Below are 26,516 nucleotides of genomic sequence, written 5' to 3' on the forward strand. Positions count from 1 at the left end.
CTTAATCACAGCAATAGCCACTTACAATTGCAAGTACTTTCTTAATTGGCATATAATCCCAAACTGATCTGTCTTTCGTCAAACAGAAAAGCCCCAAAATTCCACATGGCAATTGTTGGAAGTGCCCTCTTTCAGATAAGATGTTAAACTAAGTCTCATCTGCCTGCTCATATGACTATAAAAGATCCCATGGCACTTGTTCAGAAAAGAGCAGAGATTTCTGTTATCCTGCCAACATTCCTCTTTAAACAATGTCAACAAAATGGATTAACTAGTCATTCATCTCATTGCTGTATGCAAATTGGCTGCCATGTTTACCTACAGCAGTGTCTACACTTCAAAAGTATTTCATTGGTTGTGAAGCACTTTGGGACATCCTGAGGATGTGATTGAGCACTATATAAATGCAAATTCTTTCTTAACAAACCATCTACCTCTTTCAGGTGAGCGCTTTCTCCAACCATGAGCAAAATTAGCAGTGATCCTGCATAACCAGCCGCCACCACTTTTCTGCTCCATTGCACCCCATGTAGTAACACACACAGGGCTTTAAAGCTGAATTATTAGGCTTGATGCCTTCAGCAGAGGACGAGTAAAATGGAAAATTGCTGAATTTTTTAAAAATAGATAAGTAGGACAAAAATTGTGTATGGCTGGTGTGGGGGTGTAAGAGTAAAAAAGCAAAGAAAATTTTGGAAGGCAAAAAACAAGCTCATGGATCCGTACCAAATTTTGTTGATAAGCCCCATGGATCATGAGATATTTTCAAACCTGAAGTTTTCTTACTATTCCATAAATCAAAATCAAATCAACTTTTATTGTCATTGTTAGTGCACAAGTGCAGTACAATGAAATGTAGGCTTGCGGCTCCCGAGAGTGTACATTTAGATTAAGACATTTGAACATTCAACATACATTTGGCTTGTAATACATTAACATAAACATAACCATAATAAAGTGCATTGGCAGATGTGCAGGCTTTAGAGTTTATTTGTGGAGTTCAGTAGGATGACAGCCCTGGGAAAGAAGCTGTTCCTAAATCTGGTCGTACGGGTGCGAATGCATCTGTAGCGTCTCCCAGATGGTAGGAGGGCGAACAGACTGTGGCTGGGGTGGGTAGGGTCTTTGATGATGGACCGTGACCTCCGTAAACAGCGTTTCTGGTATATGTGCTCTATGGTCGGTAGCCGGGTGCCGGTAATGCGTTGGGCAGTTTTGACTACCTGCTGCAGGGCTTTCCGGTCATAGTAGCTACAGCTGCCATACCATACAGTGATACAGTTTGTCAGGATGCTCTCTATTGTGCAGCGAAAAAGTTAGAGAGGATCGGGGGTGACAGATTACATCCCTTCAGCCTCCTTAGGAAATATAGGCGCTGCTGGGCCTTCTTCACCAGAGAGGAGGTATTGAGGGACCAGGAGAGGTCTTCCGTGATGTGGACTCCGAGGAACTTAAAGCTGTCCACCCTTTCCACCACAGCCCCATTGATGTGGATGGGGGTGTGACTTCCGCCTTTAGACTTCCTGAAGTCCACAATGATTTCTTTGGTTTTCTTGATGTTAAGGGCCAGGTTGTTATCGGCGCAGCACTTCACGAGATGCTGGACCTCCTCCCTGTAGGCTGACTCATCGTTGTTGGTGATCTGGCCTACTACCGTGGTGTCATCCGCAAACTTGATGATGGTGTTGGAACCATGAACAGCCACACAGTCGTGGGTGAAAAGGGAGTAGAGGAGGGGGCTCAGCACACATCCTTGTGGGGCCCCCGTGTTCAGGGTCAGGGGGGGGGAGGTGTGGTTACCTAATTTGACAGACTGGGCGATTCATGAGTATTTTAGCTTGTTTTAAATATTTTCAATTTCTTTTTCCAGGTCCACAGCCGAAATCTGCTCTCTCTGGATTTTGATCGTGTAACCAGGACAGAAAAAATATATGATGATCATCGGAAGTTCACCCTCCGAATCCTGTATGATCAAGTTGGCCGACCTACTCTGTGGTCTCCAAGCAGCAGACTAAATGGGGTGAATGTGACATATTCTTCAGCTGGTCTGGTGGCAGGTATCCAGAGAGGTACCATGTCAGAAAGAATTGACTATGACCAGGCTGGCAGGATTGTATCCAGAACCTTTGCAGATGGCAAGTCATGGAGCTACACTTACCTTGAAAAGGTGCCACAGTGATATGCCTCTCTCTAAGTTCATTTTCTTCACGCATTTTTGAGAAAGATGAGTTAGTTACTCCCTTTTACGTAAGAGATTAGCAAATCTTTTGGAGTTTGACAACTGGAACTTTGCACAATAGGACATTTTGAATGCTGAGTCAACAGTAACAGTAAAGTGAGGTCACTGGGGCACAACTCTTTCATTGATATGTGTAGTCACTGATAAAGGACTGAGGACCAGTAAGCTTAACCTTTTCTTAATTAGACTTAATCATTTCATGTTTATTATTTTGGTCAAAAGTAAGATGTAATGGGGGTATCTTTTATCAATGAAAAATTTGAAATAACATAGGAAAATTGGAAATGTGTTCCACATATTTAAAAAAAACACTCCACATTGCATAGCTATGATTCTGGTTCCTTTTTTTTATATGCTGGCACCAGTTTTCGATATTTTAGTCCTCAGTTGTACTCTAGCAGGGATCTGTTATCTATGTTGTGCTTTAGCAAGGTGCAAAAGGTACGCTTTGTAAATATTGGCCCCTGAATTTGCGGTCGGAGCTTCCTGCGGGGAAACGCCTCCGATCCACAAATAAAGTCCACGTCTACCTGGTGGTCCGGGAGATACGGGGACTCTTGGTCCCGCGCCTCTCCGGGTACCTGTGGGCAGAGGCCCACGTGATCCCAGGGTACTCGCAAACCGCCTGCGCCCCTGGGATCACGTGGGCCAGAACAACGAATGTATGTACGGAAGCTCCATAAGTAGGAATGGGAATACCCCATAAAATACACCTAGACATCAAATAAAAAAAAATTTAAATCACATTTAAAGTTAATTAAAATGGCATTTATTTAAATATTTAAAACAAAAATGTAATTTTTTTGAAAAATAAATTTAAATGTTTTAAAAGGGCTAAAAATAAACTTACCTTATTTAACAAGTTTTTAAATGTATAAATTATTGATAATTCTATTTTTCTGTTTTTTATAACTCTAATGCTGGTAAAAGCAGGCTTTATGCCTGCTTTTACCAGGTGTAAGAATTTCACGGGCATTCGCTGGGCAGAAGTTGGGCAAATAGCGCAACTCTCCGCCCGCAGATGCCCTTTTCCCGGGGATGCAGATGATCTGTCAAGAAAATGAAAATTCTTGACAGATCGCAAGTTCTTGGTTTTAGCGCATGCGCAGTGCATGCCTAAACACAGAACTTGCGCGGCCCTTACGGGCTCGTGTGCGCACCTCGTACGCACCCATAGGGGCCACAAATTACAGCCCATAATTTGCAATGTCATAGTTTCCCTGGCAGAATTGGGTTTGCATTATATTCTCTTTTCTCCCCAAGTCTGCCAGGATGCATTACATTTCCAGCATGAAATGGCAGTAAGAATGTGTCACCTCAGGTGCTGCTGCCAGAAACCAGTTATTTCAGTTGGTGTTGCTCTAGAACCATTGTTAAAGTTCTTGCTTCATACAGTGAAATGGCCCCTGTGTTTTTAACGGCATGAATCCATTTCAGTCATGACACTGTAACAGATATCTGAGACATGCCAAAAATGAGCTATTTATTAGAATGGCGGGAGGTGGCAAATCATGCCACCAAATTCCAAATGTAATTAGGTGCCTCTGCCTCTCAACATGTCGGAGGTGGGAAAGGATGAATTCTGTATGCACCAGCTGAACACCTAATTATTCTTGTTTTGAATTGCATTTATTTCTTAAGTGGAACTTGAAGACTTTTGTTTCCTGTTTTCAAATGTGTTCTCATATGTTGTAAAGAAAATTATTCTATGATTACACCACCTTTCAAAAGGTTTACATTGCATCTGAAACTAAATTGTTTTGTGACAACTACATGTGGAGCACAGATGTAGTTCAAATCCAGCTGCCATGCTCTATTTACAATGCTGACATGTTTTACAAAGATTAGATTAACTTCATTGGGGCTGTACTCTAAACATCTGTTTAGGTTTAGCTACAGATTTAAGATGCCATGAAATTGAATATGTTGTATATTGTAATTAATTAACCTGTCCACGTAGATTTATGTAGATTCATTTAAAGAGATAAAATAGTTAATGGAATTCATGCAAATCACAGTGCATAATAAGTAGCCATAAAATGTTATTTCTTCTGTTTCTCATAGTCTTCGGTGCTGCTTCTACATAGTCAAAGGCAGTACATCTTTGAATTTGATAAAAATGATCGACTGTCTTCTGTGACAATGCCAAATGTGGCTCAGCAAAATCTGGAAACTATTCGCTCTGTGGGCTATTACAGGAACATCTACAAACCGCCTGAGGGCAATGCTTCTGTGATTCAAGACTTCACAGAGGACAATCAGCTGTTGCAGACTTCATACCTAGGAACTGGACGTCGTGTGCTTTACAAGTATGGCAAGCTGTCCAAGCTCTCTGAAGTCCTTTATGATACCACTAGGATTGGCTACACCTACGATGAAACAGCTGGTATGCTTAAGACTGTCAATTTGCAGAATGAAGGCTTCACCTGCACTATACGTTTCAGGCAAATCGGCCCTCTTATTGACAGACAGATCTTTCGGTTCAGTGAGGAAGGAATGGTGAATGCTCGCTTTGATTATAACTATGACAACAGTTTCCGGGTTACCAGTATGCAAGCTGTGATCAATGAGACACCTTTACCTATTGATCTGTATCGATATGATGATGTCTCTGGGAAAATTGAACAATTTGGAAAATTTGGTGTCATTTATTACGACATTAATCAGATCATCACTACTGCAGTCATGACTCACACTAAACATTTTGATGCTTATGGACGAGTGAAAGAAGTCCAGTATGAAATTTTTAGATCACTCATGTATTGGATGACGGTGCAATATGACAACATGGGTAGGGTGGTAAAACGGGAACTGAAGGTTGGTCCCTATGCCAATACAACCAGGTATGCTTATGAATATGATGCAGATGGGCAGTTGCAGACAGTATCCTTGAATGACAAAGCTCTGTGGCGCTACAGCTATGATCTAAATGGAAATCTCCATTTGCTAAGTCCTGGCAATAGTGCTCGTCTGACTCCACTGAGGTATGACCTGAGGGATCGGATTACTCGTCTGGGAGAGGTACAGTACAAAGTAGATGAGGATGGTTTCTTACGACAGAGAGGTAATGTTATCTTTGAGTACAATTCAGCTGGACTTCTTACCAAAGCATATAGTAAAACAAATGGTTGGAGAGTGCACTATCGATACGATGGAGTTGGAAGAAGGGTTTCAAGCAGAACCAGCTATGGAATGTACTTACAATTCTTCTATGCAGATCTGAGTAACCCTACAAGAGTCACACACATGTATAATCATACAAGTTCTGAGATAGCATCCCTATATTATGATCTTCAAGGCCACCTTTTTGCTATGGAAATTAGCAGTGGTGATGAGTTCTATGTTGCCTGTGATAATACAGGAACCCCATTGGCTGTATTCAGCGGGACTGGTTTAATGATCAAGCAAATCACTTATACTGCTTACGGAGAGATTTATATGGACACCAATCCAGCCTTTCAACTCATTGTAGGCTATCATGGTGGCTTGTATGATTCCCTCACCAGACTAATACACTTTGGACGGCGAGATTATGAAGTGCTTTCTGGAAGATGGACAGCACCTGATCATGATGTCTGGAATCACCTCAGTGGCAATCTCGTACCTTTTAATTTGTATATGTTTAAAAATAACAACCCAGTCAGCAACATGCAGGATATCAAATGTTACATGACAGGTAAGAAAGATTGAATTTTTTTCTTTATGTATTTCAGTGAATAAGTGTTCTGTTTCATGTAGATAGCTGCCACATTGATAATCCTTAAAGAGCTGATGGATGAAGCAGACATTTCCATTACCCCTCTGTACACTAAAGCAAGTCTAATCCATACCCTCCAATGAATTCATTGTAAAGTAAGCTGACGGGGGTTCTCCAATCAATAGCTGGCATGAAATGAAACTTCTGATTGGAAAAAAAATGTGTTGCCGTCTTATTTATCATTCGTAATTTTTTCTAATATGTACAGATTTTACAAGAAACATAGGGCTAGATTTTCAGTTGCTTGCGCCAGCAGTTAGCGCCTTAAGAGAAGTGATTTCCGGGCGCTATGCGTGTAGCGCCCGGGCGCAGCGCAGTTTGCGCCCCGCCCCAAATTAAGTTGCCCGTTAGCGCCGGCGCAAAGTTTAGCGCCCGCCCGGATGCGCGCGCAGAAAATGACGTCACATCCTCGTGCAACGCCCTTTGGCCGCCCCGATTGCAAACTTCAGTCGGACCGCCCCATTGTGCGGCGGGCGGCCGGAGCGTTTGGAAAAAGGAACGCAACACAACCAGCGCGGGCCCCGGGGGGCGCTAATTAAAGGGAACGTCCTCTCCAGTATAAAGGCCATCCTTTTTTCTGAAAACAGTCTTGTGCAACGCATTTCTGGAGACACAATAAGGAGGATAGCTAACTGGTTTCAAGCAGCAAGAGGCAGGTATTTTTGGACTCAGGCAATAGCGCTGCAAGTGGCCATTTGGAAATTAGACTGTTTGCCAGGATTTGATGGGGGTTGCATGGGGTGCCAACGCGGAGCTGCAGCTCCATGTCCGTAGGGCTCGCAGACGCATTGTGAGAGGGGCAGCCCTGGCTAGAGGCAGAGGGGGCTACAGGCGTCGGCCACGTAGGCCTTACCCAGTCAGGCTATACCGCCAGCAGCGCTCCTACCTAAACATGAGTGCCGCGCGATGTGTTAAAAGGCTCCGATTCCGAAAGGGGGTGATTGCAGAGATCTGCCACCTGCTTCGCCGAGATCTGCGGCCAAAGCTCAGGTGCAGGACGTCTCTGTCGGTGGAAGTGAAGGTGACAGTGGCATTGAACTTCTATGCCACCGGCTCCTTCCAATACGCTGCTGGGGACATAGCAAACATCTCCCAGTACGGCGCGCATCGCTGCATCCGCCAGGTGACCGAAGCACTGTTCAGAAGGAGAAGCCAATTCATCTCCTTCCCCATGGCCCTGGAGAGCCAGCATCAGCGCGCATTGGGATTTTCCAGACTCGGGGAATTCCCCTTGGTGCAGGGCGCCATTGACTGTACGCATGTGGCTTTGCGGGCCCCTCTGGAGCATGGCGAGCAGTATCGCAACAGGAAGGGCTACCATTCTCTGAATGTGCAGCTGGTCTGTGACCACAAGCAGCGCATCATGGCAGTCAATGCCAGCTTCCCAGGCAGCAGCCACGATGCCTTTATCCTGCGGCAGAGTACTGTGCATGACATGTTCCAGGCACAGCCTCCCCCAAGAGGATGGCTACTCGGGGACAAAGGCTATCCTTTGTGCACCTGGCTCATGACCCCGCTCCGCGCGCCCAGGACCGCTGCTGAAGAGGCCTACAACGAGAGCCATCAAACCACCCGCAACATCATCGAGCTAACTATTGGGGTCCTCAAGCAGCGGTTCCGCTGCCTTGATCGCTCCGGAGGAGCTCTCCAGTATTCGCCGGACCGGGTCTCCCAATTTGTGGTGGTTTGCTGCATGCTACACAACCTGGCTATCCGCAGGACTCAGGCACTGCCACCTGACGTTGGACCAGCACCTCAGGAGGAGGAGCAGGAGGAGCATGAGGAGGAGGAGGAGGAGGAGGAGGAGCAGGAGTACGTTCCCAGGAGGGAGCGACCAGGGCCAAGGGCCGCACGACGCCACCTTATTACACGGTACTTCTAAGCCCCCTGTCAGGGAATGGCCAGGGGCCATGAGGGAAGATGAATGCAGCCGCTCCGCAAGCCCTCAGCCGGCGAAGCCAACAAACACTAAGAAGAACAACCATGGAGACTGCATGAATAAAGATAATTTTTTATTAAACAAAAATGAAAAGCCCTTCCCACATGAATCCCCAAAAACAATAAACGGGCCCCACAAAAAGCCCAACAAACGACTCACTCCCACAAACTGGGGAGGAGCCACTCCACCTTTATTGAAACCGGGCCTCGACGTCGGCCTAACGCAAAAAAAAAGCCCTCCAAAAGCACAACCATGGGCAAAATAAAGATGGCCACCGCCATATTAAAGGAAAGCTGGCCACACCCTCTACTGAGTGGCCCGCGAGGGCGAGACCTTGGCCAGCATTTTGCCTCCCCTGCCCTGCCTGCTGCTCCTTCGCAAGCTCTGCCCAGTGGCTGCTGCGAGGCTGGGGGAAGGCGCCTGAGGCTCAGATGCCCTTCCGCCAGATGCCGCTGGGGGGCGGCCTACACGGCGTTTGGGCCTCGAGGGGCCGTCTCCTGAGTGGCGCACCTGAGCCTGGCCACCATCAGCTGCAGCCGCTTGCCCTTGACGGCCCAGAGGGGGAATGGCGGCGACGGATGGCGCAATGTGGGCCAGCAGGCGTCTGGGATGCGCTGGCTGGTGCTGTGGCGCGGTGGCACTCGGCCGGGCCCGCACTGCAGGATCCGCAGCAATCAGCCGACGGCCGGCTTGCTGGGATGGTCCAGCGCGGCGCCTGCCCTGGCGATGCCTGCCTGAGACAGCGCGTGTGGCAGCAGTGAGTGGCCCTGTGGTCCTGGTGTGCGCGCGCATCACATCCGCCAGGGTCTTGACGGCATCAGTTAGCATGCGGCCAGTCGCGGCAGTTGCTGCCCCGAACTCGCGCACACTGGTCGCCAGCGACTCGATGGCCTCAGGCATGCGCCCCACCACGCTCATGAGCTCCGTGTGGCGCCGGTCCGAGTCGTCGGCCATCTGATCGAGCTTCCGCACCTCCTCCGAAGTGAAGGTGTCCGGACTGGAGTCGCGACTCTCCCGCTGGGGAGGAGGGGGCCGAACTAGGGGACCCTTGCCGCGTTGGTGACGGCGAGTGTGCCGAGCAGCAGCACTCCCCTCTGATCCTTCCCCCCTTTGGGGGGAAGGCCGCGGGCCACGCGCACGGCTGCTGGGTGGCTGGACGCCACTGGTCCCAGAAGCTGCATTGCCCTGCGACAGTTCCTCCAGGCACTCGTCCAGTGAGGAGGTGTCGAGCATTTCCTCCTCTCCTGCGGGACGTGACTGTTCCCCCGAAGGTCCGGCTTGCTCCTCCTCCTCCTCCTGGTTGGAGGTGCTGTCACTGGCAGCCTCAGGGTCCTGGTCGTCACCAGCTGAAAGCAGGAATGCACAAGAGTAGCTTCAGAGTGAGGAGACGGCGTCAGCGAGGGAGTTAGGACTGGTGGGATTCAGCGCATTGGTGGGACAGTGGCAAAGGAGGTAGCTCGGATGGGCCAGTGCGACGCGAGAGGGCCAAAAGGCGAGGTCCTTACCATTGCCGGGCAGTGGAGGGTCGGATACACCGCACGCTGTGGGGACAATCACACGTGCTCCCATGAGCACACACACGCGCTCCTCCAGCCGAGTGAGCTTCTGCAGCTTGGCGCGGCCACCCCTGGCACGGGCCTGGCGATTAAACGCTACTTTAGCCTGCAAGAGAAAGGACGGGCTGTAAGTGCGCAGTGAAGCCCTGATGTAGTGTGCACTGCCTCCCATGGTGGAATAGCTTGGACAGAGTGAAGCCCTGATGTAGTGTGCACTGCCTCCCATGGTGGAATAGCTTGGACAGAGTGAAGCCCTGATGTAGTGTGCACTGCCTCCCATGGTGGAATAGCTTGGACAGAGTGAAGCCCTGATGTAGTGTGCACTGCCTCCCATGGTGGAATAGCTTGGACAGAGTGAAGCCCTGATGTAGTGAGCACTGCCTCCCATGGTGGAATAGCTTGGACAGAGTGAAGCCCTGATGTACTGTCCACTGCCTCCCATGGTGGAATAGCTTGGCCAAAGTGTAGAGTGCCGAATGGCCATTTGATGCTCATGACTGTCCCAATGCTGCTGGCTGAGGGCTGGCCAAAAGGACTTTCAGGTCCCTTTGCCCATCATGTCAGGTGTACATGCAAGAATGAGGAGGAGACTGGAAAGGCTACTCACCCTCACAATCCTGGTCAGATCGTTGTATTTCTTACGGCATTGTGTGTGGGTCCTGGGGGCCTCGCCGGTGAACGTCACCCTCTGGGCGATCTGCTTCCAGGCTTTGGTGTAGTCGTGGTGGGTTGGATTCCTCCCACTGTCTGGAAACAAGATCTTGCGCCTCACCTCCAGAGCTGTGACCATGATGTCCAGATCACCCTCTGAGAAGCGCAGGGCACGCTGACGGGCCTTCTCTGGCGTTGCCATGACTCCCTGGGGCTGAGCAGTAGTGTTGAGGCCTCTTTGCAAGGCTGCAGTGTGCAGGGCGTGGCAGCAGACCAATTCGTCCCTTCCCCCTTTAAGAGCTGGTCGGCACCACGGGGTCTGCTGTCAGTGCAAAAATGACCGCACCCGTGCTGCGCCCCGCCTGGGCGCTATCCCTCTGGACCGCCGGCTTAGCGCCTAAAGAGAGTAGTGGAACGCCTCTTTTAGCGCTCCACCAACCTCTTAGGGCGAAGCCACTGAATTCCCGGCAACGGGGCGCTACTTTGGGGCGGGCGCTAACTTCGGGCGGGCGCTAAGGTTAGCGCCCCAAAACTGCCTATACTGAAAATCTAGCCCCATATGCTTTTGTGTCCGGGAACTGTAAGACAAATTTGCATCCTGTCCTTTACGTTAAGGGACCAAAATTAATTCCAAAATGTCAGTATAATTTTGCTGTGTCGGGGTAGATTCTAACAAGAAAGAAATACTAATATTAAAGGAATAGCAGGAAAATATGAAGTACAGCAAAATTTGTTCTGTTAAAAGATCAGTTCAACTGCAATGTAAGTAACGAAAGAAAAACAATTCTCTGCAACAGTCAGTTTTCATGCATGATCTTTAATAAGGATGCTATGATTGTCTCGAGCCTTACAATGATTGAACACCATTCACTTAAGATGACACTGTCATTACTTCCAAATGGCTGGTAACTTTGATACCAGCAACACAGTCATAGTACCATAGCAATACAACATTATATTGAAACTGCTTTATTCTGCACTACCTCAAGAGCAAAAAGAGAATGTAGAAAACAATAGATTTCATTTGTCTTCAAAATATGCTTATCTTGAACATGTGTAATAGTTACAAAGCCAATTGTATCATTATCAAAATTGCATTTCTATAGAAAACAATGAGCTTTTAGGGTCATCCTGGCTTTTACATAAAAATATTTTAGTAGCAAAACTTTAAAATCAATACAGTAGTAAAAAGTGCTAACTTGTTAGCTAACACTACCAGTTGAATTTGGTTGTGCCAGAAATTTGTGAGATTAATTACTGTGCTGGTCTGTTATTTTATTTCAAATTATTATGACCCAATTTTAACTCCAGACCAGTTTTCTGTGAGTGAATAGTGGCGTGAGTTAGAAACTCACCCACTGCTCCAGAAGTGAGGCTTGGAGTAGTTTAACTCCCTGATTTAAATCCCACCGCTGATTTCCCACCCGTTCCAGCCAGGAAGTTATCGGAAAGTGGTCGAAACTTGCATAGCCTTCAATTTGAAACCACTTCTCTTGCCTTGCTTTGAAATCTACATCCTTTCATCCACCCTCTGCTCCTTTTAATACCAGGTGTCTCCTTGCCCTCCACTCCCCCCATGGCACCATTGGGGGCTGCTTGCTCAGCTGCTCATATTCTGTCTCGTAGAGCTCCATGGTTAATTCTCTCTGTCTTACAACCTTCTTTCAAAAATCTCCTCAGTGCCCTTCTCTTCAACTGTGCCTTTAGTCTGTAGCCCTAAACTTCAACATTTTCCCTTTCCTCCACCCTCCATGGCATTCACTGTTTTTTCTTAATGTAAATCCTTTTGCGACATCTCCCTACATGTGCAGAGCACTTTAGACATGCAAGTTGTTTCTAAAAGTAAAATTACAAAATACCACCCTCACCAAATTGGAAACAGCTGTGTTATATGCCATTTAATATAGCACATTTTTACATTTTATACCTCTGATGAAAGAAACTAATGATTGTCTAGCTCTTTGTAGTATCTCTGCAGTAAAGGTTAACAGTTACCTGGAGCTTGTATGCAAATACAACTGAAATAAGAGCTTGAATATGATTTTACTCTTCTGTATGTCACAGATGTAAACAGTTGGCTGCTGACATTTGGATTCCAGCTGCACAATGTGATCCCAGGATATCCTAAACCAGAAACTTCTTCAATGGAATCTTCCTATGAGCTTCACAACACTCAGATGAAAACTCAACAGTGGGACAACAGCAAGGTAACAACCCCTAATTGTTGTCCTTTAGAAGACTATGGGATCATGAGGGCAGGAAAGCAGCATTACTTTATGACTTATATAAACTTTCAGGTTGCTATTAGAGTCACAGGGGGAAAAACTTGGTTGATTAGAGGGCGCTAACGGGGCGCAAAGCAACTAGCGCCTGGGCGCGGTGATGTTTGCGCCGCTAGCAAAATTGACCAGACATTTTGCGGCGCCGCCAAACACTACCGCCACGATCTCCTGCGCCGGCAGATCGTGACGTCAGCCGAGCATGCAATGCCCCAGTAGCACCCCAGACCGGATATTGAGTGGATACTGTCTTTCCACCTGCCGCTAGCAACGACAGGTAGAGGGGAACGTTTTGCAGTCGGGAAGGGACTGGGGGAGCGCTATTTAAAGGCGGCCATTTCCTGCCTTTTTTTGTCGGCGATATTTTTGCACCACGCATAGAGAGAGAGAGAGAGACTTCTGGAGAGATTCAGCACTGTGTGAAGGAGTTTTGGGTACTGAGCAGCACTTTGCAGGTTCATTTTGATTTAACCTTGAAACTATGGGGGCTGCACTCTGAGCTCTTTCCCTGGGCCTCTCCATTGTTCTTTCCAGCAGATTTGATGTACAGGTCTCCCCAGGCCGAGATTCAAGGCTGCAATGAGCAGGATGTAGCTGGAGGGCAAGATCAACCCTCTCCTTTAAGAACTGGCCGGCGCCAATGTGTCTGTGTTCCATTGCTAACTGACATCACATGAGCTTTGCCAGCGCTGTGAGGCAGCGCCTCGCTCCTTGGCGTTAGCACCTGAAGAGAGGTGTGGAGCACCTGATTTCGTGCTCAAATTACCTCCAGGGGGTGATAGAAGCCAAGTTTGCAGTCAGAGGCATTATTAGCGCCAGGCGCTAAACTTTGCGCCCGGCCGATAATTGCGCCCCAAACGGGGCGACACCGAATTTCTCCCCCATAGTCATAACGGCACAGAAGGAGGCCATTCGGTCCATCGAGTCCGTGCTGGCTCTCTTTAGAGCAATCCAGTCCGTCCCATTCCCCCGCTCTATCCCCGTAGCCCTGCAAGTTTATTTCCCTCAAGTGCCTATCCAGTCTCCCCTTGAAAATATTGAGTGTCTCCGCTTCCACCATTTCCGTCGGCAGCGAGTTCCAGATCCTCACCACTCCCTGCGTAAAAAAGTTTTTCCTCACATCCCCCCTGTATATCTTGCCCAAAACCTTAATTCTGTGTCCCCTCGTCCTTGTACCATCAACTAGTGGGAACAGCCTTTCCCCATCTAACCTATTCAAACCCATCATAATCTTGTACACCTCTATCAAATCACCCCTCAACCTCCTTTGCTCTAATGAAAACAAATCCAGCTTCTCCAACCTGTCCTTGTAGCTAATATCCCCCATTCCCGGAACCATTCTGGTAAATCTGCTCTGCACCCTCAAGGGCCTTCACATCCTTCCTAAAGTGTGGTGACCAGAACTGGACGCAATACTCCAGTTGTGGCCTAACCAGCGCTTTATAAAGATTCAGCATAACTTCCCTACTTTTGTACTCAATACCTCTATTTATGAAGCCCAAGATCCCATATGCTTTATTAACCATTCTCTCAATATGTCCCGCCACCTTCAGGGACCTATGGACATTAAAACCTTAGGACTCGGCCAATCCCACAGTTACTTTACCAGATTTACCTGTGAGGCGTGGACAAAATTAAACTGCCCAACCTTCTTAAAATGGTCCCATATACAGTAGAGTGTGTGCTTTATTAGGTGCATTTGGAATGAAGGACCCTTCATCTTGCCTCATATTGGCCTGGGTTGATTGTTTTAGGCAGCAGCCAGTGTGAGTTGATTTGAATTTACCTCTTCAAATGCAAAACTTCAGTTATTTGCCAGAAAAAGTAGAAAATAGCTCCAATAATGCTCATGCAACAAGGGGCATCGACTCAGAATTATAAATAGAGGAACAAAGGAGAAAGATAAAGGATTGTTTTCACACCGAGGGTTATTAGACATGGAATGCTGTACCACAATTGGCTATTGAGGCAGAGATGAGAACTTAAAAGGGAACTAATTAATTAAGTACAGTCCCCATCACTTAAGCCACCCATGTTTAAATCATGCAATCATTTAAATCAGCCAAGAAGCACTAACCAATTATCATTTCCATTATTGTCAATTACAAACTTGTCGCTTCCAACGTGTTAAGTGCTCCCTGTATTTCAGGCAAAAACAGGTGTTTACTCATTAGTTTGCACCTCGTTAAGGTGCAGTCCCGTGTATACTTAATCCTCTCTAACTGGTGTCAGGTTACAGCTTGCACTACTCAGCACTGACTGCAATAACAAACATGTTCCATAAATAAATAGCATCTTGTTGAATTCCAATTACGTTGTATACTTAATCCTTTCTAAGTGGTGTGGGGTTACAGCTTCAAATGTGATTTGCTACAGTCTTGTTCAATAGTAATAGTGCTATCCCTTTAAACCATCCAACGCGTATAGCGGGCAAATTGCATTAGCACCAACGTGCCTGCTACAAGTGGTGGGGACTATATCTGAGAAGGACAAATATAAAAGGATGTGGGGGAAAGGCAGGAAAATGGGATTAGAATTCAGTTTAAGAGCTCGCACCAGCACAGGCAAGGTGGGCCAAGTGACCTCCTCCTGTGCTGTGGTTTCCACGATCCTATAGGGTAAATCACTGGTGCTCTCGGATAGACCTCCGCTCACTGATAATATTATGGGGCTAATTCTACAACCTGCACTTCCATCAAGTGAGGCTGAATTTACCCTAAATTTTTTAGAAGCAACCAGCAAAATACGCTAGGGAATTTCCCTGAACAGTTATGTAGAGGCAATTTGATGGAAAACAACAACAATTTGCATTTATATAATGCTCTATCAAGGTAAAACATCCCAAGGCACTTAATATGCCACTGAATATGGTATTTATTCTATGATTTATTGGAACAACTAACTCATGTGCATTGCAGTGCGAGTACACCAGCCATTTATTGTTGTTGTTGTGTAATAATCCCATCACTGTCATCCTCTCCAACCTCCACTCTTTTTTGCATAATTTATTCAGATGTAGGTACTGGCAGTGCCTTTCCAGTCACCCTTCATTCATCAGAACTACTCAGTCCCTGGTCTAACAGTATATTTTAAGTAATTATTTCCAAGTTATTCTAAATTTCTATGATTGTCACTGTAATATTTATACAAATTTATTTTAATATCATTTCAGTTAAGCTGAAGTCTGTGTAGCCATTAGACTTTCATCAATATAGCACCTTATGTCTCTCAGAAACACCACAAAGCGCTTCACATATGATGATTCACTACTGTTATGTAGGCAAGTATAACAACCATTTGTGCACAGCAAGATTCCGCAAACTGCAGTGGGATGAATGACTAGCTAATCTGAATGACCAGCAATTCTATTATTGTTGTATCATGCAATTGCCAGGATGGTAGAAGGCGAACTAGATGGGCCTTGCTCATTCTTCGTCTAGCAATTCCTATGTTCCAATGTGCTTTTATCTGCATGTTTGTTGGAATTAGCCATAGCAGGAGAATGCACCTTCTTGCTACCTATGGTATAATCTGTGCAAGCTTACCAGTGGCAGGAAAGGTATGCATGAAGTTGCATCCGGGGAACTGGTGAGGCTAGTCATAACTCCACTGGCCTCAAAGACCCCACCCTGAAGGATTGAAGCCTGGGATAGGATGAAAATATATACCAGAACCCTTGTGGCTGCAGCTATGCTTGTATTTATCCGTCAGAGTAGGGTTCAATTATCTAAGTTTTTGCCAGGCGAAGGGTATATGTGTAGTGGAAGATTCTGAGTTGATCCTGTTTCATGCTGCTACAGGTTTAGGTCAAGGGGGTAAGTCTCAAAGTCTCCTTCCAGTCTTCCCCTGAGAGAGGGTGGCCCAGTCACACTCCCAGGAGCCACATAAGTATTCCTCATCATCTGATGCACTCACCTATCTGGTGTTTTTATTTCTGACTTTGTCACGAGGCTCCTCACTTTCAAAACAAACAAAAAGCTGGAGATACTCATCAGGCAACATCTGTGGGAAAACAAAAGTTAGTCAGTCAACGTTTCAAATCTTAAGACCGATCCTCAGGACTGAGTTTTTTTTCTGGTTTCTTTAAGAGTACTGTATTAATGGAGCTGCTGTCCTTAGGATTTGACATTAAACTGAGGGCCTGTCTGACTGTTCCAGTGCTTCAGGTGGATGTTAAGCATACCATGGGACTATTTGAAGAACAGGAGGTTTTCTGGTGCCTTGACCAACAATTGCCCCTCAACCAATACCACCAAATGAAATGGCCTTTCTCCTCAATACCGTTTGAGATACTGCTGGCGCAAAATGGCTGCTGCATTTGCCTACAAATCAACATTTAGCCAATTAGCCTAGCCAAATGATCAGTGACATAACAGCATAATAACAGTGGCACATACGCAGCAGTAGTATCTACATATGATCAAAATACGGATCAAGCAGCTCATAATTTGCCACTAAGCCAGCAAATAAAACCCCGTTTGATACCTGGGCAATAACCTGTTGGGACTGATCATCCACCCTTTATAGAACCTGCCTGATTTTCATTCTATTAATTTCAATGGAATGAAAATTAGGTGGGTTCTATAAATGCTGTGCAATCTGCCCCGCCAGATTACTGCCCAGGTGGTGATGAAAATCTACCCCAGTATCTTTCATCTATAAGTGAGTAATAATTATTGTCACTGGGGCTTCTTGTTCTGTTGGGGTACACTGGCAATTTTCTCAAAGCATAAAATTGCCACACAAGTCTCAGGTAATCGCTCACTTCAAGCTGCTGAAAGTGATATTGGCTGTTCCTGCCGCTAAGAACACAGTCCAGTTAATTAGAGGCCGATTCATTGATATTTTATAATGTAATGGTGAAGTCACCTGGGTGCAGTAAATCTGATATAATGTCATGATTATTCAGGCTTTTTCAGGAAGTTCTCTAACATCATTTAAAATCCAATATTCCTCACTTAAACAATTTAACCACAATTGAGAATTCAGCAGTGGATTATTTGCCTAACAGGAAACCACTTATTGGACAGTACAGCTCTTGTGTCCTTTACAGCTTCAGTATCACAAATCTCAAAACATTATCAATAATGTTTCAAGTTGCTGACTTGTTTGCTGAACATATACAGCCTGAAAACCTTGCCTTAGAATTTTTTAAAATACAAACAATAGCATTACAGCAGATGAACTGTTCCGTTCTAATCTTCTAATTTTTCGCAGCATCATGGGAACTTCACTATAGGCTAAAAGATGAAGGGGGCAATTTACCAGACCTTTGACCCCAGGAATGCCCTGGGCACAGAGGTCAAGAAAAAGAGGAGGAGACTTGTTTTGTTGGGTTTCCGTTCTCTTAACTTTGCCACAAGATTTCTGGGGCTCCCTGGCGGGGGCTACACCTGTAGTAGGTATGCTAAAGAGGTTTGGGTGGGGGCATTCCCAGTCTCAATTAAATCAGATTAAAAACATCCTCACAGGTATTGCTCAGCCTCCACATTTTCTAAGTTGCTTTTCATGCTAGATACAAAATACAAGATGTTGTTAATAAACTTGCAGAATGGGTATGTAATTAGCAAATTAATTTCAATATAGATAAGTGTAAGGTGGTGCATTTTGGTAGGAAGAATAAGTAGGCCACATACTCCTTGGAAAATAAGAGTCTAAATGGGGTAGAGGAGCAATGAGATCTAGGGGTACAGATATACAAACCACTAAAAGCAGTGACACAGGTTCATAAGGCCATTTAAAAAAAAAAGCAAACAAAGCACAAGGGCTCATCTCTCGAGCAATAGAATTGAAAAGCAGAGAAGTTATAAGTATTAAACTTGTATTGAGCCTTGGTTAGCCCACACTTGGAGTACCGTGCACAGTTCTGATCTCCATATTATAAAAAGGATAGAGAGGCACTGGAGAAGTTGCAAAATAAAATTCCCAAGGATGATACCAGAACTGAGAGGTTATACTTATCAGCAAAAGCTGAACAGGCTGGGGTTCTTTGCTCCAGAAGAGAGAAGGCTGAGGGGTGACCTGCTAGAGGTCTTTAAGATTATGAAAGGGTTTGATAAGTTAGACAGAGAAGATGTTTCCACTTGTGGGGAGATCAAAACTTAGGGACCATCAATATAAAATAGTCACTAATGAATCCAATAGGGAACTTAGGAGAAACTTCTTTACCCAGAGCTTGGTTAGAATGTGAAACTCGATACCACATGGAGTGGTTGAGGCGACTAACATAGATGGATTTAAGGGAAAGTTAGATAAACACATGAGGGAGAAAGGACTAGAAGGATATGCTAATACGTTTCCTACATTACAACATTGACTACACTTCCAAAAAGTGTTTCATTGGCTGTCAAGTGCTTTGGGATGTCTAGTAGTCGTGAAAGGCGCTATATAATGCAAGTCTTTATTTTCTTTGATTGGATTAGAGGAAATGGGGTGGGAGGAAGCTGTGTGGAGCATAAACACCAGCAAAGACCAGTTGGGCCGAATGGCCTGTTTCTGTATTGTACATTCTATGTAATACAATGTAGTACCTTGCAGGAGTGGCACATCTTGCGGCATGCACCATTAGTTAAACTGCGTCCAGGCAGGAGTGTTTCTCTTGATCCCACAGAGAAACTCTGGCACACTGCTGGCCCATTATAGGCCCTTCCCTGATCACGTGCCCATCCCGCCTCCCCCCACAAGACCTGAGCTGCCAGCCAGCTCAGTCTTGGAGCTGGCCAGTTTGCTGCCCTCCCCAACCAGCAAGCTGCAGCATATCACCCATTCAGTGCCCACGATTCCCTGATGACATTTAAATGAGACCCAAAGCTAAATTCAGCTCGGGCCGGTACGGACTGGTGCATGGAGTGGTCACTCCCCCAACTTTGTGTCCGTTTTGGGAACAAGTCAAATTTCTCCCCCATTGTTCTTAAAGAAAAACTATGCAATAATAAAAACTAATCAAAAGTAATCCTTTCACAAGCTGCATTCAAAGCCACTAACTATAAATAAAACATGTCTTCATAAATTATATATTCACCACATGAAACTGAAATGTTCCTCCTGCATAACGCACGTGAACACATGATAACTGCCCCATTCTTTCAGTTAAAAAAAAATCTGTTTTAAAACGTTTAAAAGAAAACTGTATAAATAGAATACCACATAGGTCCACGTGAGGAACATATTTGAACAACTCATGGACTCAAACAAAAGTAACATGCTCATATCTTCATTGCTAATGGATTGTGCCGTCAGGTGCACTCATTGTTTAAAGGTGGAACTAAGCTACACATATCTTACCAATATTAACTGGAAACATTACAGGGACTCCTTAGAAAAACATCTTAAGTATAACCCAACACGTAGCATAGTGGTAATGTTACTGGGCAAGTTCAAATCCCACCACGGCAGCTGGGGAATTTAAATTCAGTTAATTAAATAAATCTGGAATAAAAAGCTAGTATCAGTAATGGTAACCATGAAACTATCAGATTGTCATAAAAATCTATCTGGTTCACTAATGTCCTTTAGGGAAGGAAATCTGGTTTGCCTGGTCTGGCCTATAGTGACTCCAGACCCACAGCAATGTGGTTGACTCTTAACCGTCCTCTGAAATGGCCTAGCAAGCCTCTCAGTTGTAACAAACTGCTACTAAACACAATAATTAAGAATAAAACCGGACGGACCACCCGGCATCAACCACGACAGTGGCACACCCAGCCCAGTCGACCATGCAAAGTCCTCCTCACCAACATCTGGGGACTTGTGCCAAAATTGGGAGAGCTGTCCCACAGACTAGTCAAGCAACAGCCTGACATAGTCATACTCACAGAATCATACCTTTCAGCCAATGGCGCAAAATCCTCCATCACCATCCCTGGGTATGTCCTGTCCCACCGACAGGATAGATCCACCAGGGGTGGTGGCACAGTAATATACAGTCAGGAAACAGTGGTCCTGGGAGTCCTCAACATTGACTCCAGACCACATGAAGCCTCAAGGCTCCAGGTCAAGCATAGGCAAGGAAACCTCCTGCTGATTACCACCTATCGCCCTCCCTCAGCTGATGAATCAATACTCCTCCATGTTGAACACCATTTGGAAGAAGCCCTGAGAGTCGAAAGGGCACAGAATGTACTCTGGGTGGGGGACTTCCATGTCCATCATCAAGAGTGGCTCAGTAGCACCACTACTGACCAACCTGGCCGAGACCTGAAGGACATAGCTGCCAGTCTGGGCCTGCGACAGGTGGTGAGAGAACCAACATGAGGGAAAGCCTACTTGACCTCGTCCTCACCAATTTACGTGTCGCAGATGCATCTGATCATGACAGTATTGGCAGCAGTGGCCACCACACAGTCATTGTGGAGACGAAGTCCCATCTTCACACTGAGGACACCCTCCATCGTATTGTGTGGCACTACCATCGTGCTAAATGGGATAGATTCAGAACAGATCTAACAGATCAAAACTGGGCATCAATAAGGCCCTGTGGGCCATCAGCAGCAGTAGAATTGTATTCTGCCACAACCTATAACCTCATGGCCCGGCATATCCCTCACTCTATCATTACTATCAAGCCAGGGGAACCAATCCTGGTTCAATAAGGTGTGTAGAAGAGCATGCCAGGAGCAGCACCAGGCGTACCTAAAAATGAGGTGCCAACCTGGGGAAGCTGCAACATAGGACTACATGCATGCTAAAAAGCGGAAGCAGCATGCTATCAACAGGTTTAAGAGATCCCACAATCAACGGATCAGATCAAAGCTCTGCAGTCCTGCCACATCCATTCGTGACTGGTAGCAGACCATTAAACAACTAACTGGAGGAGGAGGCTCCATGAATATCCCCGTCCTCAATGATGGTGGAGTCCATCACATGAGTGCAAAAGACCAGGCTGAAGCGTTTGCAACCATCTTCAGCCAGAAGTGCCGAGTGGATGATCCATATCGGCCTCCTCCTGAGGTCCCCACCATCACAGAAGCCAGTCTTCAGCCAATTCACTCCACGTGATATCAAGAAACGGCTGAGCACACTGGATACAGCAAAGGCTATGGGCCCTGACAACATCCCGGCTGTCGCGCTGAAAACTTGTGCTCCAGAACTAGCCACGCCGCTAGCCAAGCTGTTCCAGTACAACCAGAACACTGACATCTATCCGACAATGTGGAAAACTGCCCAGGTATGTCCTGTCCACAAAAAGCAGGACAAATCCAATCCGGCCAATTACCGCCTCATCAGTCTACTCTCAATCATCAGCAAAGTGATGGAAGGTATCATCGACAGTGCTATCAAGCAGCACTTATTCACCAATAACCTGCTCACTGATGCTCAGTTTGGGTTCTGCCAAGACCACTCGCTCCCAACCTCATTACAGCCTTGGTCCAAACATGGACAAAGGAGCTTAATTCCAAAGGTGAGGTGAGAGTGACTGCCCTTGACATCAAGGCAGCATTTGACCGAGTGTGGCATCAAGGAGCCCCAGTAAAACTGAAGTCAATGGGAATTGGGGGGGAAAACTCTCTGCTGGCTGGAGTCATACCTAGCACAAAGGAAGATGGTTGTGGTGGTTGGAGGTCAATCATCACAGTGCCAGGCAATGACTATATCCAAGAAGCGAGAGTCTAACCACTGCCCCTTGAAATTCAATGGCATTACCATCACCGAATCCCCCTCTATCAACATCCTGGGGGTCACCATTGACCAGAAACTTAACTGGACCAGCCACATAAATACTGTGGCTACAAGAGCAGGTCAGAGGCTAGGTATTCTGCAGCAAGTGTCTCACCTCCTGACTCCCCAAAGCCTTTCCAACTTCTACAAGGCACAAGTAAGGAGTGTGATGGAATACTCTCCACTTGCCTAGATGAGTGCAGCTCCAACAACACTCAAGAAGCTCAACACCATCCTGGACAAAGCAGCCCGCTTAATTGGCACCCCATCAACCACCTTAAACATTCACTCCCTCCCTCACTGGAGTAATGTGGCTGCAGTGGGTACCATCTACAAGATGCACTGCAGCAACTCACCAAGGCTTCTTCGGCAACACCTCCCAAACCCGCGACCTCTTCCACCTAGAAGGACAAGGGCCGCAGGCGCATGGGAACACCACCACCTCCAAGTTCCCCTTCAAGCCACACACCGTCCTGACTTGGAAGTATATCGCCGTTCCTTCATCGTCGCTGGGTCAAAATCCTGGAACTCCCTACCTAACAGCACTGTTGGGAGTACCTTCACCACATGGACTGCAGCGGTTCAAGAAGGCGACTCACCACCACCTTCTCAAGGGCAATTAGGCATGGGCAATAAATGCTGGCCTTGCCAGCAACACCCACATTCCAGGAATGAATTTTTTAAAAATCCTCTTTTTACAAGCCTGAGCAAATGTGCCTAAATCAGATACATTTCAGATTTAAATTTTCAAACAGAAGTGAATAGATTTAAAAGAATTGAATTAAATTCAGCTGCTTTGGCCCTACTCTTGGAACTTTCTCCCTAAACCCCTGCACCTGGTGATATTTCTGCCCATCTGTAAGGTCTGAAAACTAATATTTTTAACTGCTTTCAGCCAACTCTGCTAATTCTTATATCGCTGCTCCTTGTCCGTTTCTCCTCTCTGAATTGCCTCGTGACATTTTCTATGTTAAAGGCACTAAAGTACATTGTTGGTAATATACATAGGAAAAGTAATTTTAATTGTTTAACACTTTTTTAAAAACGATAATGCAGAAATTGTGATGAATGGGTGTGATGCAGCTCTATTGAGCTTTTTAGATAAAGCAGGAAATTGTTTCTTTGCACATTACGTAGGATATACGGCACAGAAACAGGCCATTCAGCCCAACCAGTCCATGCCGGCATTTATGCTCCACACGAGCCTCCTCCCGTCTTTCCTCATCTAAATCTATCAGCATAACCCTCTATTCCCTTCTGCCTCATATGCTTGTCCAGCCGCCCCTTAAATGCATCTATACTATTCGCTTCAACCACTCCCTGTGGTAGCGAGTTCCACATTCTCACCACTCTTTGGGTAAAGAAGCTTCTTCTGAATTCCCTATTTGATTTCTTGGTGACTATCTTCTATTGATGGCCTCTAGTTATGTTCTTCCCCACAAGTGGAAACATTCTCTATCCACTCTATCAAAATCTTTCATAATTTTAAAGACCTCTATTAGGTCAAGAGAAAAGAGACCCAGCCTGTTCGTCCTTTCCTGATATGTATGTATCAATTTGGTAGGAAGGATAGAAAAATAGAATATTTTAAATGGTGAGAAACTATTAAATGTTCGTGTTCAGAGATATTTAGGTGTCCTCGCACAGGAAACACAGAGCTGGCATGCAGGTACAGCAAGCAATTAGGAAGGCAAATGGCTTGTTGGTTTTATTGCAAGAGGATTGGAGTACAAGAGTGAGGAAGTCTTGCTACAATTGTACAGGGCTTTGGCGAGACCACATCTGGAGTACTGTGCAGTTTTGGTCTCCTTATCTGAGGAAGGATATACTTGCCGTAGAGGCAGTACAACAAAGATTTACTGGACTGATTCCTGGGATGAGAGGGTTGTCCTATGTGGAGAGATTGAGTAGATTGGGCCTATACTCTCTGGTGTTTAGAAGAGTGAGGTGATCTCAGTGAAACATATAAGATTCTGAGGGGGATTGACTTGGTAGCTGCTGAGAGGTTGGTTCCCCTGGCTGGAGAGTCTAGAACTAGGGGGCATAGTCTCAGGATAAGGGGTCTGCAATTTAAAACTGAGATGAGGAGGAATTTCTTCACTCAGAGGGTTGTAAATCTTTGGAATTCTCTACCCAAAGGCTGTGGATGCTGAATTGCTGATTGTATTCAACATAAGAACATAAGAACATAAGAAGTAGGAGCAGGAGTAGGCCATACGGCCCCTCGGGCCTGCTCCGCCATTCAATAGGATCATGGCTGATCCGAATCTAGACTCACGTCCACTTCCCTGCCCTCTCCCCGTAACCCCTAATTCCCTTATCTGCTAGGAAACTGTCTATCTCCATTTTAAATTTATTTAATGTTGCAGCTTCCACAGCTCTCTGGGGTAGCAAATTCCATAGATTTACTACCCTCTGAGTGAAGAAGTTTCTCCTCATCTCAGTTTTGAAAGCGCAGCCCCTTATTCTTAGATTATGCCCCCTAGTTCTAGTCTCACCCATCAGTGGAAACATCCTCTCCGCATCCACCCGATCAAGCCCCCTCACAATCTTATATGTTTCGATAAGATCGCCTCTCATTCTTCTGAACTCCAATGAGTAGAGTCCCAACCTACTCAACCTTTCCTCATACGTCAACCCCCTCATCTCTGGAATCAACCGAGTGAACCTTCTCTGAACCGCCTCGAGAGCAAGTATATCTTTTCTTAAATATGGAAACCAAAACTGCACGCAGTATTCCAGGTGTGGCCTCACCAATACCCTGTATAACTGCAGCAAGACTTCCCTGTTTTTATACTCCATCCCCCTTGCAATAAAAGCCAAGATTCCATTGGCCTTCCTGATCACCTGCTGCACCTGCATACTAACTTTTTGTGTTTCATGCACCAGGACCCCCAGATCCCTTTGTACTGTAGCACTTTGCAGTTTCTCTCCATTTAGATAATAACTTGCTCTTTGATTTTTTCTGCCAAAGTACATAACCTCACACTTTCCAACATTATATTGCATCTGCCAAATCTCTGCCCACTCACCACTCACTTAGCCTGTCTATGTCCTTTTGCAGGTTTTTTATGTCCTCCTCACTCACTGCATTCCCTCCCATCTTTGTATCGTCGGCAAACTTGGATATGTTGCACTCGGTCCCTTCCTCCAAATCGTTAATATAGATTGTAAAGAGTTGGGGTCCCAGCACTGACCCCTGCGGAACACCACTAGTTACTGATTGCCAGCCCGAGAATGAACCATTTATCCCAACTCTTTGTTTTCTGTTAGATAGCCAATCTTCCACCCATGCCAGTATATTACCCCTAATCCCGTGATTTCTTATCTTGATCAGTAATCTTTTGTGTGGAACCTTGTCAAATGCCTTTTGGAAGTCCAAATACACTACATCCACTGGTTCCCCTTTATCCACCCTGTAAGTTATATCCTCAAAGAATTCGAGCAAATTTGTCAAACATGACTTCCCCTTCATAAAACCATGCTGACTCTGTCCTATTAAATTATGTTTATCCAAATGCTCTGTTACTGTTTCTTTAATAATGGACTCCAACATTTTGCCAACTACAGATGTTAGGCTAACTGGTCTGTAGTTTCCAGCTTTTTGTCTACTTCCCTTCTTAAATAAGGGTGTTACATTAGCAGTTTTCCAATCTGCCGGGACCTTTCCTGAGTCCAGGGAGTTCTGGAAAATAATCACCAATGCATCCACAATCCCTACCGCCACTTCTCTCAAGACCCTAGGATGTAGGCCATCAGGTCCGGGGGATTTATCCGCCTTAAGTCCCATTATTTTACTGAGTACCATCTCCTTAGTGATTTTAATCGTCTTTAGCTCCTCCCCCCCCCCACCCTCCCATTGCCCCCTGTTTGTCCAGTGTTGGGATATTTTTTGTGTCCTCTACTGTAAAGACTGATACAAAATATTTGTTCAGCGTCTTTGCCATCTCCATGTTCCCCACCACTAGTTTCCCGGTCCCATCCTCTAAGGGACCAACGTTCACTTTAGCCACCCTTTTTCTTTTTATATAGCTGTACAAACTCTTGCTATCTGTTTTTATATTTTTTGCTAGTTTACTTTCATAATCTATCTTCCCTTTCTTAATTCATATTTTAGTTATTGTTTGCTGGCTTTTAAATGCTTCCCAATCTTCTATCCTCCCACTAGATTTGGCTACTTTATATGCCCTTGTTTTCAGTCGGATACTATCCTTTATTACTTTATTAAGCCACGGATGGCTGTCTTTTCTTTTACTCCCCTTTTTCCTCAGTGGAATATATTTATCTTGAAAGATGTGAAATATCTCCTTGAATGTAGACCACTGCTCTTGTACCGTCTTACACTTTAATCTGTTTTCCCAGTCCACTTTAGTCAATTCTACTCTCATACCTTCATAGTCTCCTTTATTTAAGCTCAGTATGCTGGTTTGAGATCCAA

At 45.7% G+C, this 26,516-nt stretch overlaps 1 protein-coding gene across 3 annotated transcripts in view; it reads left to right on the top strand.

Moving 5' to 3' along the window:
- The window catches only part of tenm4 (teneurin transmembrane protein 4), a 934,100-nt gene that overhangs the window by 889,926 nt on the left and 17,658 nt on the right, over positions 1–26,516 (top strand). For all 3 annotated transcript variants that reach the window (XM_085998898.1, XM_085998899.1, XM_085998901.1), the window contains 3 exons: positions 1,871–2,167; positions 4,304–5,915; positions 12,207–12,349. In XM_085998898.1, the coding sequence (XP_085855024.1) occupies positions 1,871–2,167; positions 4,304–5,915; positions 12,207–12,349 (2,052 nt within the window). The remainder of the gene's footprint in view (positions 1–1,870; positions 2,168–4,303; positions 5,916–12,206; positions 12,350–26,516) is intronic.

Source organism: Somniosus microcephalus, chromosome 10, assembly GCF_052327205.1.
Source record: "Somniosus microcephalus isolate GS21.2 chromosome 10, FLI_Smic_1.0, whole genome shotgun sequence".
Lineage (NCBI taxonomy): Eukaryota > Metazoa > Chordata > Chondrichthyes > Squaliformes > Somniosidae > Somniosus > Somniosus microcephalus.